At 43.3% G+C, this 12,142-nt stretch overlaps 1 protein-coding gene across 3 annotated transcripts in view; it reads left to right on the top strand.

Annotated features, from left to right (window-relative positions):
* Positions 1-12,142, top strand: part of RAP1A (RAP1A, member of RAS oncogene family) — a 43,710-nt gene that overhangs the window by 21,031 nt on the left and 10,537 nt on the right. For all 3 annotated transcript variants that reach the window (XM_087762371.1, XM_087762373.1, XM_087762372.1), the window contains exons 3-6: positions 2,816-2,899; positions 6,668-6,736; positions 8,300-8,356; positions 10,067-10,207. In XM_087762371.1, coding sequence (XP_087618497.1) covers positions 2,843-2,899; positions 6,668-6,736; positions 8,300-8,356; positions 10,067-10,207 — 324 coding nt within the window. In that variant the 5' untranslated portion in view covers positions 2,816-2,842. The remainder of the gene's footprint in view (positions 1-2,815; positions 2,900-6,667; positions 6,737-8,299; positions 8,357-10,066; positions 10,208-12,142) is intronic.

The raw sequence follows: 12,142 nt of genomic DNA, 5'->3' as shown, positions 1-12,142 counted from the left end.
GGAAAAGAGATGCTCCTGTTAAAGAATAAAGAACAGAAGAGATTAATCCTGAGGTGTCAGGTGTTTTGCAGTGTAGAAACAAAGTTCATTATTATAGATGAAATTTGAACCCTACTAATTTATTACTCTGTATTTAAAGTGGCTGTACAGGTGCCAGGTAGGTTGGAGAGTCGGATACAGCGGGGAGGAGGGAGCCTGCTGCTCAGGGCAGTGATGGGTGAGTTAGTACGAAATGTGCCCTGTGCCCCAGGCCCGGCCGTAGGTAGGTGGCTGGGTGGGAAAAGGGAGCACGAGCAAGGCGCCGTGCTCAGCTTTTGCTTTATTTTTGCACCACAGCATTCAGAACTAATGAGGCCAGTTTCACAACATTTATGACAACACTAAAAGGTGTTTTTTTTTTTTTTTACACTTCTTAGCGATCGTATTCTTTTCTTGAACTGAAAGAAACACTTAACACCCATAATTTCATTCCATTTTGAAACGTAGCAGTTGCTTCACAGCATGTAACTCCACTACACAGAGCTCTGGATGGAAATGAATGCTACTGTCTCTAACTGTTTTTAGGTGGGCATAAACAGTTGCCAAATGAAAAGTTGGCTAGGATGCAGTGTAGTAATTTCTTGAGCACTCTATTCATGTTGTATAAACAGATAACATTAACATACTTGTGAAGGAGCTACAAGATAATTAGGGCGTGTGGGGCTTACAGTAATAAGGCTCATGCGTTTCAGGATCTTGGTTTCCTGTTGCACCTGAAAAATAGTCAGCAAATACTGTAGAGAAGAAATGAGAAGTTAGTCTTGTACTGCTCCCAGCTGAAACTTTCCCACAAGTATTTTTACTATAAATAAGAAGTGAAAGAGTTCACAGCTAAATTTAACCCTTGGCTTGATTGCTTTCTGGGTTTTCTGTGGAACTGTAGGAAGTTTCTGTGGTCCGACTGTGGAGCTGTAGGAAGATGAAGATAAACTGGATCAATAAGTTGCATTTAAACTTCATAAAAAATGCATCGCCTTTTAATTTGTGAGGATTATCAAGGGGAATATCATTGCTACTTGGAATTCCCCTCTCCTTCCCATCCAAAATCATGATTTTTGAAATAAAGGAAGTGAATGTTCTGAGGGAAATTTTCAAGCAGAAGAGCTTGCAGCTGCCAGAATTTTAACCAAAAATGTTGTCGACGTACTAGAGTTCATAGGCTTTGCTTGCTCTGCTTTTAGATATTCAAAGTTAACATTCTGGAAAATCCCTTTCAGCTTGACTTAGTTTCACAATTTCTGTGAAGTTAAGCAACTGCAGATCCCGTAGGTTTCAAGAGCTGAAGAAAAACCACCCCAAGGTGCTTAAAACTATAGGCTGCCGCTGCTGGCTTCAGCTTTATTTCCCCTGTAAGGCTCGGGAGAGGGAAGGGCAGCTTGGCTATGTGGCCGCAGAGAGCCTCAGCGCGGGCAGGCGAGCCCTGTATTTCTGTTCTTCTCGCTTAAAAATGAGTTTAGAGTTGTACTAAACCGGCTGCGGAATTTGTATGCCTCTCTCCGGCTGCATGTGGGATTTTTAAATTCTTGTTTAAACCTGTGCTTGTGTCATGTTTAGATCATAAAACATACTGTGGTTGAGGAGTGAGGGTTAAAAGTAGGATGTTTGGGCAAGGTCCCCAGTAACGGCAGGGACTGGCTATGGCTGTGTGGCAGCACGTGGGTTTCCTCTTGACTCTGTGTTTTACAGCTTTCCCTTGGGAATATAAATGATAGAAAAAAAACCTGTCCCGATTTAATGATTATATAAACTTGAGACACAGATTGTCAGGGAGTTGTCCACAGTTGCAAAGCTAAAAATACGATCCCTGTTCTTCGCAGACTGTTGTTAACAGTAGTCGACAAGGCAATACATTTCTCTATCAGACTTCTTGGAATACGTTTTTATTTTTAAAGCAAGCCTCAAACCGTAGCCAGCGAACCCATAAATCCTGTGGCAAGGTTAGTTTGAAATGCCTTTGAGAGATGCAGCTTGCCCAGCCTCCTAGCGCTCGTGTTTCTGAAGCCTTACTTGGGAAGAAAGCGCTATCTTGCTGGGGGAAGAGGGGGAAGAGAATTAGCTGCTGAGGTCATTGTTTGCTTGAGCTCCGTTGATAGGGACAGCCCAGCCTGGCTTCTAATGTAAACATAGTGTAAAATGTTTATCACCAGCTTTGTCATTTGCCTTATTTGTCAGGGAATCTTGGTGAGAATGAGTTTTCTGGTGCTGCGTAGCAAGTTGAGGGAGTTGCAAGATTTCCATAAAAAGGCAGAGTCCTTGCTTGGGCGAGCAGAGAGGTTCTGCCTTGGCAGCCATAAGTTAGGCCTGACCTTTTCCAGAGAGAAAATACTGACCTAAATCCTTCCCTGCTGGGGGTGGGTGGGAGAAGGAAACCTCTCTACTTGCATCTGATTTTCTTGTCTGATATTCGTTGTTTTATACTATAAAATGCTGAGAATGCAGAGGACAGGCAGCGAGAGCTTGTGCTACCCGGCGCAGCGGGGAGCGGGCGCGCGCGGCTGCGCTGTGTTCATACCATCGTGCATTCATCCTCTTCCTCTCCGAGCACCGGCTGGCTCGCAGGCCTGGCTTTGGGCATCTTGTATAAACTGAGTGTCAGAGTGGCCACCTCAACTTGAGTGCCCAGGTGGAAAAATAAAAACCATGGCTGTTACTAAAGAGATTTTTGTTCGCAGGAGCACTTGGAGAAGGGGAGCGTGTTGCTACTTTCAGAAGACAGTGTCATAAATTTGTTTGTGCAGGTACACTTTTAACTGTTGGCTTTTTTCCTGCTTTCCAGATCGTCGCTATTTGAACAGACCACACCATGCGTGAGTACAAGCTAGTGGTCCTTGGTTCAGGAGGTGTGGGGAAATCCGCTTTGGTGAGTTTTGGGAAGCAGTTCTGAAACCGATACACAAACTTCAAAATGGGCCTATCTTATTGCAGACAACGCTCATTAGATGCATTGGGATATCCGTGTTACTTTTAACATGCATAGTGACTTCCATGTAGCCACTGTTACACTGCTGAAATATCTGTGAATGTGTGTCACGTTTTTGGAGAAGCAGCAGGTGGTTAATCGCTGTTACAACAGTTAGCATTTCATTTCTGCTTCCCGCATGGGTGGAATATTGTAAATGACTGAATGTCTGTACCTAAGCATTAGAAGCCTAACCTGCCCTGGAAGAGTGAATGAAGTCTTGCCGTGCGTGGCGGGGAGTTAGCGATGGTTGCAGCCTTGCGCACCTTGAAGGCTGTGCGTTCTCCATCCTGGGCAGAACCCCAGTGAGCAGCCGGGACTGAAACACGGGGCAGAATGAGAAGTTGCCTCCAGCGTGCGCGGTGCAGAGGGATAAGCAGACTGATGACACTTTGCGCTCCTTAAGTACTTGCGTTGTTTCTAAGAAGAGGTTTACATAGCAGAGTTGATAGTAAAGCATTATAAGAGAGATTTCTGTCACCTATTTATCACAAATCAGTCAAGCAGCTCGCTCCAACAAGAAAGGCAAAGAACTGGTCAAGTGTGAAGTTATCTAAAACAAGGGGCTGCACTGTGTTCCTTTTCACAGAAGATGATAATAGCTGACCAGCCGTTCATGTCGTAGAGGCTGCGTCTTGCACCATTGTTTATTCTGCTGAAATGGGCTGCTAAGAATCTTGGTAAATCACCTGCAGAATCCAGGTGACTAGGAGGAAAGATTATTCAGTTGTGTATCAAATTTGATGTACTCTTTCAGAGATCCCATCCTAGTCCTTACAAGATTCAGGTGTAAAATTTTTTTGATACACTCTATTCTTCCACAGCAACTTAAGCAATCTGTATTACTTTTTCCACTAGCATGCCCTTGATTGAGTATCTTGCTTTTATTATGTAATGTTGAAAGACTCGCTAGGTAAAATAGGGCACTTATTAATATGCTGTACATAAAAATCATTCAGCATCTGACATACTTGAATTTCCTTACTTGTGATGTAAAGTCTGAGTCAGCATCCATCACTGGCCTTTTTAAAGGCTGAAATGTGAATACTCAGTCTGGTAAACAAAAGTTAAATTCTCTTTTACAGTCTAGGTGCTAAGTAAGCATACGTTGTAATTCATATGCAACATTGATCCGTTATGTTTATAACAGGACACAATAAGTGCCAATTAGCAGCTAAGAGTGAATAATATTTAGCTTTCAAGATGACTGTCTATTTATTTACAAGCATTAGCAAGGAGAGGTTACAAGGTGGGATTTAAAATAATACGGAGGTCACTTTAAAATCTCTTTCTTCGAACTGTATAAACTAAAATGTCTAACAAAGAGGCTGGTGTTCCTTTTCAGTTCTGTGTTTCCATTACAGTATGGTGTTGTTTCACTGCAAATCCTTCTTATTGTTTTAACTCTTCTGTGCCAATATGATGCTGATGGTGCCTTTTGGTAATGATGACAGGACAGCAGAAAACCCTTCATAGTTACTAAGGCACAGTTATTTTGCAACTTCTTTATAAGCGCTTCCTCTACAGTAGTTTTCTCCCCATTTCTAATGAGAGTGAAAATCTCCTGGCGTGTCAGTGGGTAGGCAGTATTACCGAGAGTATCCCATTGTGCATAGTCCTATATAAAACTGGAAACCAGGGTGGGACGCAAAACCCCCAAACTAATAGAAAGTTATAAAAGTCTTGGATCCATGCGTAACCTGAAAACAGCCCCAGATTTGTATCTTCTCCCTTGGCCTCTCTTTCCTCCTGTAATCAATAAAAGTAAAGTACATCAGAGATTTAAGAATATTACATAGTAAGATAGGTTATGAATGAAGTGGAATATAGTGGTAATTATGGTTGTATGTAATTGGTGTCCATGTGAACACGCAAACACCGGTTGAGATAACAAAAGTTAGAACAGTGATTTATTAGAAATAAAACAATTTGAGAATACATGGGTTCACTTAATTTTCTTTCAGAGCGGTGCTGTATTTGCAGATATGTAATAAGACTCTGAGTGTTCTAGTAGAAGGATGCGTGTGTGGTTTGTCAGATTCTCGTGTTGGAGGCTGGTTCACAAACACAGTTCCCAGAACAGAGCGGTCCAGATGTGACCGACTTCAGTGCTCAAATGTTAGCCTCCCAGCAGATAGCAACCTCCTTCAGACTCGCTTTGGTTAGTAGCTGTGCTAAGAATCCTAAACTATAATCGGTAATCTACCGTTCTTAGTGTTGGTTTCCATTGCTGGTATAACGCTGGAATCCCTGTTAATAGTGGTATCGTATTATAATGACTTTACTGAGATCTGTTATCTGAAAGGCAGACTGGGACTACTGTTCAGTGTGACAAGAAAATATTGGAGAAGCAAAAGCTTTGATCGTTAGAGTGTAAAATAGGTTTATTTAGTGATATGGGATGATTTTTAAATGAGGTAGGAGTAGAAATCTTTTCTTCTTGTATTAAAAGCAAACAGGCCACGAGGACCCGCTCAGTTTCCAGCACACAGCGAGGTGTTCTGCCTGCCTCTGGCACATGCTGCTCTGAAAGGCTGCGAGTACTTGCGTGACAAAGGGGAACCCTCTTGCCGTAGTAAAATCTCAGCCTTCTGTCCAAACAGAATACGGCTTCTCGAGGCAGGTAGTGCCTTCACAGAATTTGTATTTAAAAACTTGTGGAAATTTCAGTTGGCAAAAGCTAGTTGGTGTGTTTGTTGATTTTAAAGAGACAAAATTAAGTGCTGGGCTCTCAGGGCTTAGTTTTACAAACAAACACCACCTTGGTTTACAAACATAGAATCATTAAGGTTGGAAAAGACCCTTAAGATCATCGAGTCCCACCGTTAAACATCAGCCAAACCTCGGGACGCTCCTCTGCTGCGTTACTACGTTATTGCAGATTGGCTTAGGTAAGAGCCGGGGGACGCGGGGCGAAAAGGAAAAGCGAGCTTGGCCTTGCAGAGGACGAGGAAAGCTGCGGACTGACAGGAGCCAAAGCACGCCACGAACAGAGCTTGGATGTCCAGGGGTGGGCCACGTCCGAGTGACAGCTTGATGGGAAATGTTTAGAGTAGATTTGCTTTGAATAATTATATAGAGGAAGAAAGACTTCCTCTTTGAAATGAATGATGTCTCCTCCTTTAATGGTTTAATACAAATGGAGTATCTGGAGACGCTCCAGATTTAACTTGCTGCTCTGAAATATGTCTGTGCTCTGGGCATGGAATCCAGAGTAGCTCCGCTGCAACTCTAATATGATTTGAATTGAAATGTGGATTTTCCACAATGTACTTTTCCACAGTGTACAGATTGCCAGGTCTTCTGATTAAATTTCAAGTCTTCCATATTTGGTGTTTTTTATTCTTCTAAAGTTGCAGGCACTGAACTAAAGGCATTTTTGAGGATATCATCTTTTTCTGAAAAAGCAAGGAAGCAAACAGTTTACATTTCAAAAAAGTTTTGAAAACATGCTTGAATAAAGTGATTCTTAAAACAACAGAAACCATGCAAATTTTATTTTAAAACATTGAAAATGTGTATGTCTCTTTCTCTGCTCCCCACTACTGAATTCAGACGGCAGTGCTGAGTAGTTCTTGTGGTGTTACTTTTTCATACAGTGCTGCTTGGTAAATGTTACTGACCGTGTTCAGGTCACTTAATTTTTTTTCTTCTTTCCTTTCTGCCCAGACTGTACAGTTCGTTCAGGGAATTTTTGTTGAAAAATATGACCCAACAATAGAAGATTCATACAGAAAGGTAAAATAACATCATTTTTATTTCTTTCGAATCTCATAGAGCTTGCTTCTTTTTAATAATGCAATGAAAGCTTATCAGAATGAGAAGGGGTCTTTTCTGAGAAAATGTTATGACTGCATAAACCGCAGCAGGAGAGCGATGCATAGAAAAGCATCAGTCTTGGAAATGGCTTCATGCAGATAGTTTCCTTTCGCTTTACAGAGGACTTTACTAGCTTAGGGCCTCCGAATGCAATCAGACAAATTGTACCAGCTATTACAAAACTGAATTATCAGGGAATGACAAATTTTGCTGTTAACTGGACCACTCCCTAACTTAGTTCTATTTAACAGGAGGATTAAACCTCTGTCACTCCATAAGAGCTTTCACTTTACATCTCCGATGACTCGAGTGAAGGCAGTTTGAGGCTGCAGCTCTCCACTGCTTGCTTGTCTCTTCGTTAGAGGTTACTACACCAGATCAGTCTGGTGTGTTTTCCTGAACCGTCACCGATTGCCGGCTCTGCTGGGGTACGAGCTGCGGTGGCTGGCAGACAAGTGCACTGCCCGTCCTCTGGCCAGCGCTTCCGACTCATGTCTGCGGATAGGAAGAGCTCAACCGAACTAGGGTCAGACTGTTACTCAGATCCGTGTGCTGTAATTTGACATATAATTATTACTTAGAAACATAAAGATACCAATATTTGCTATGTGTATGCTATCTGTTAGAGGGGCTGTGTACACCGTTCATCACAGTAGGTGATATTACCGTAGCATAGCAATTGCATTTCCTTGTTTTCTTTTAGGAATGGCTGCTTTGCCATTTAGTTCAAATGCGTTCTGCTTGGTTTGAAGGCATAGAAAATCCTTTACAGCCGTTTTGGATGCAGGCTTGCAATTGCTGAGCAAAAGTCCTTGTCAGGATCCCTGACGCTGTCGTGTTGCGTAACTCTGTCAACAGAGCTGCTTTCTTCACTCGACTGATGTCAAGTAACCCATTGTTTTACAGATTAGCATAAATGTTACTGTAATTAAAGGCACCAAAACAGAAAACAAAAACTTTTAACATTTGTGCTTGTGATAATTAAATGTAAATTGTGCTACGAGTTCTGCTATTAAATTCGTTTGACTTTCTTGGAATTACCCTTGTTGGATCTGAGATGTTTCTCAGTGAATGGAAGATTTGCTAAGCCTAAATGTGAGGATGGCTAAATATTTTGCTTTTTCTTTTCTTCCTTACTCCTTTCTCTCCCAGCAGCAAAGAAAAATTGAAGTCTAAAGTCCTTTGATTTGTAAGAGTGGATTTTATCTCACTTAAGTTGAGATGTTTACAATGAGCTGCTCATTTAGGCCTTTATAATCAACACGGTCGTGGAGCATAAGTGAGCTGACCTAAATGCCTGGCTTGGGGAGTAATTAATCCTCTAATAGCGGTGCCTCTCTTACCGTTGGGGAAGTGCAAGTGGCTGGCTTGCTTATAGAGGTCTTTGCGGCAGAAGTGAAAATTAAGCTGGTATTCCTCTTGCCTGTCCCGTTTCAGACTTTTTAGTTTTAACTGCATTTGTCTCTTCCCTTTTTTCCCCAGCAAGTGGAAGTAGACTGTCAACAGTGTATGCTTGAAATCCTCGATACAGCAGGGACAGTAAGTATAATTTCTTTTTCTAATTGGTATGGAGTTTCTTTGTTAAGAATGAGGTGAGATGTTAAGAGTAGAACTTATAATAATCCTGCCCAAGCAAAAATAATAGGTCAGCTGCAATAATTTAAATGGAATGATTTTGTTAAATAACCCAAACCCGGTGTGGTGAATGAGCCTTCTGCAGCCCTGCGACAGCCTTGTGAGCCCCTTCCCCAGCCGGTGCCCAGTGCTGGGACGCGAAGGTTGGTGCATCCCGTGCCGCTCACCTCTTCTCTGCCATCCACCATCGGCTCACTGTCAACACACTGCTATGGGAGAGTTTTACAGGTTAATTTTGCAAGTGGCCAGAATACACAGACAAAAAAAGGTGAGATCTTAAGCAGCAGGCTCTTTACTAAATAAAGGTAAGATACACAGGTGGAAGGGAGAAGGAGGACTCGGCACTAAGGCAGCATCATTCTGTAGCTAATTGTGGGCACAGTTTGATGCACTGAATCATTGTGGCTGCTTCTTTTAAAACCAAGTCTGTAAGACATTGCTGTTTCAGCCTCTTGTGCGATGTATTCCTTCAGTAAGTAGGTTGCATCACTCTAGGGCTTTTCCCCAAACGGGACTGAAGGGAGCAGTTTCCCCTTCCCACGGGGAGGGAAGTGGATACGTCCATGTGGATTGAAGCCACTTCCAGGCAGTGCGTAGGGATCGCCTCCCAGCATGTCACATCAGCCCACCTGGAGAGGATTCAATCTGAAAGATTCTGTACCTGCCAAGGAATACTCCTCTACCCAGGTGGCACCTCCCTGGCCCTGCCTTGTGCTGCTTCGGGAGTCCCACGTCATCCTTCCAGCCTGCGAGCAGCCGGGGCCGCGCAGCGGCTCCCCTTGCCACGCCAGCGTCGCTTACCGCCATGCAAAGTCCTGTCACTGAGTAAACAGACCTTGTAGTGGCTGAGTGCACATCACAGGGGGAGGACGTGCTTCCTAGAAGTTAGTTTTATTTAGAAAGCTTTGAAAATTATCAACAGCAATGCGAAGGCGTGGAAGCAGAAATCATTGTTACACGGTTCTGGTAAAGCTTCCTTTCGCAGGCGTGGACAAAAGGCAGCTCTGGTACGGATTTTCCAGCCTGCTCTTGCATTTCATCTTTAAGCCATTTTCATGCTAGAGATGACTACTGTGTAGCTGCGTATGTTCAGAGGTGATCAGGCAGTGCCTTCCCGTGCAGTTGTGCTCACAATAAATTGTGAGTGTGTGACACCTAGGCCTGTTTCAATATCGTGTTAGAGGAGAAATTGAATTTCCAGTCCATATCTGTTGTCTGGGGAATTGATCTGATAGCAGACTCGTGCTTAACACCATATCAGAAAATAAATGAAAGATCGCTACAACATATGTCAGCCAAACCTTCAACACCTTGTAGCATGGTTTGGGGCATACAACAGTCCATCTGCAGATACATTTTTATTGCTGCTCTTGTCTTTTTCCCATTTTTTCAAGAAGCCTTTTTCTCTATTGGGGGAAAAAAAACAAAGGGAGAGATGTGTGTTAATGTTTTTATTAAATTTGCATGTTTCAGTGGGTTTCTGTAAGGGGTAAAAATGTAAATGCATGCTGTACGGTACTATATTCTTGTCTCCATTACAATAAAAGTATTCCTTTGTAAGTGGTCATTAGCTGCATTCACTAGCTAATTACTTCTAAAAATATTTGATTACAGGAGCAATTTACAGCAATGAGGGATCTCTATATGAAGAATGGTCAAGGGTTTGCACTAGTATATTCTATAACAGCACAGTCCACGTTTAACGACTTACAGGACCTGCGGGAACAGATTTTACGGGTTAAGGACACTGAAGATGTAAGTAGAGTATTTTTTTTCTTCTGCAAATGGTTAAAATGTGTTTGTAAGTAAACATACAGGAATTTGTGAGAAAAACTTCTTTCTAAGAATATTCCTTGCTGTATAGCAAAGTTTTGCGTGGAAGTAGGTTTCCTTCGCGTTGTTTGTTATTTTCAGTGTTGTTATTTGAGGTGCAACACCTGCTAAGGGGCATAATGAAAGCAGATTTTCACATGTACTGGAAGGCTAATAGTCTTTGGAAATGGTGGGAGTTGATTGAAAACAACTTTTTTTTTTTTTTTTACCCCTCTCCTTTTAACTCTTTTCCAGTATTTGCATTTTCTTCTGTCGCTGTGCTTTAGCGGTACTTTTATTTCCCGCAAAGTTAAGGAAAAATAATAGTTGAACTCACCAATAATGACGTTCTTGGTGGATCTGCAGCTGTCTTACAATGGAGACTAACGTTGCTTTTCCCAAATGTACGAAGCAGAAATCGAAGTACAAAGCCGTGATGTCTGCTGAGGGTCGGCTGTGAAGTCCCTCGAGTCCTGGCGCAGGGCGGCGTTGTACGCTGCGCCCTCTGTGCCATTGGCACGCGTACGGGTCATAATCCAAGTTGATGAACTTGCACTGCAAATAGAAAGGGCATGTTCAGCTTATTGACCAAACTGTGCTTTGTAATTTGTGTCATTAATATTAATAACCTTTTTTTGGGAAGTCGCTGAATGTTCCTTTATTTTCCTGTCTCTGTGTGAGAGGGCAGCGTCGGTAGGGGCTGGGGAGGTGAGATGGGAGCCTGTTCAGTCACCTCCGCTCTGGCTGCCGGAGCTGTTTGGTAGGTTAAGAAGTCCTGGGTCTTGCGGCACAAAGCAGAGATTCCCTTAGTGTAGCTGTGCGGTGTCTCTTGGTTTGTGAGCTCTGCTCCCCCAGGTCCATCAGCTGTGAGGGCCCATCAGCTTTCTCTTGAATTGTCTTCTGAATGCTGAACCAAAACTTCTACAGAATTTTAGGTTATGGTATGAAAACGGGCTTATCCCTTTCTGAAGGAGAGGAGGAGGATGTTTAAGGGTCTGTGGCTGGGGTCTGTCGCTCCGTGGCACGCATGTGTGAGCAGGGAGGGTTCAGCTTTGAGCCGCAGGTGTGCCTGTCCCTGGGAATGGCGCTGGCCCTCGGCAGACCGCCCTCGCGGTCCGAGGCTTTTAAACTCTCGACGGTTTTCTTTGCTCCTTCTCTCATGTGACAAAATCTCTTACCCAAAGGAGATCACACAGTTGTATGAATTAAATCATTAAGAGACTCCAAAAGAGTTGTAGCTAGTGATGCAAGCTGTAATTTTGATTGTTTAAAACCCTTTCTAAAAGAAGGAAAAATTACATTAAGATAGTTTGCATTCAGTCCTGTTTGACAGGAGAAAACTATTTACTGTATTTCCAGTTCAGGCTCCAGCTCCTGTAACTGGAACTCCTTGCCAGGCTTTTGATTTCTAAACACGTGATGTAGGTGAGGTTGCCGGTGGCTTTTGCCCTGGTAGCCATGTGGCTGGTGGAGACGTGTGGGAACTCTCCCTCTGTGTAGGCTTCCTCCAGAAGAAGCTGAAATTAATTTTTTTTTTTTTTTTTTTTTTTTTGCCTAACAGCTGATAACGTATTCAGGGGTTTGCCCTGAGGAGTGTGAAAAAGATTGTCTCTTTTTTTTTCCCACTGCCAGCTGAAAAGTAGCCGCTGCCGTTGATGTCGCTTGCTTTCGGGTTGTGCCAGCCGCTCTGTGGCCGCCGGCGGGGCTGGGAGAGCGGCAGCAGCTCACAGCCCCCATCTCCTTACCGCGCTCCGGCGGCTCGGGAGCGGCAGTGACCGGTAACAGGGCCGGGACGCGTGGTTATGCCAAATCCTAGGTAAGCCACGTGCGTCGTGTTTAAATAGCCGCTCAGGAGAATGCGGTTTGAGCGCTGAGCAG

The sequence above is a fragment of the Nipponia nippon genome, unplaced genomic scaffold, assembly GCF_047370975.1.
Source record: "Nipponia nippon isolate SJK-2023a ecotype South Korea unplaced genomic scaffold, ASM4737097v1 scaffold_25, whole genome shotgun sequence".
Classification (NCBI taxonomy): Eukaryota; Metazoa; Chordata; class Aves; order Pelecaniformes; family Threskiornithidae; genus Nipponia; species Nipponia nippon.
The sequence above is the reverse complement of the archived record's forward strand: the minus strand, read 5'-3'. Positions and strand labels throughout refer to the sequence as shown.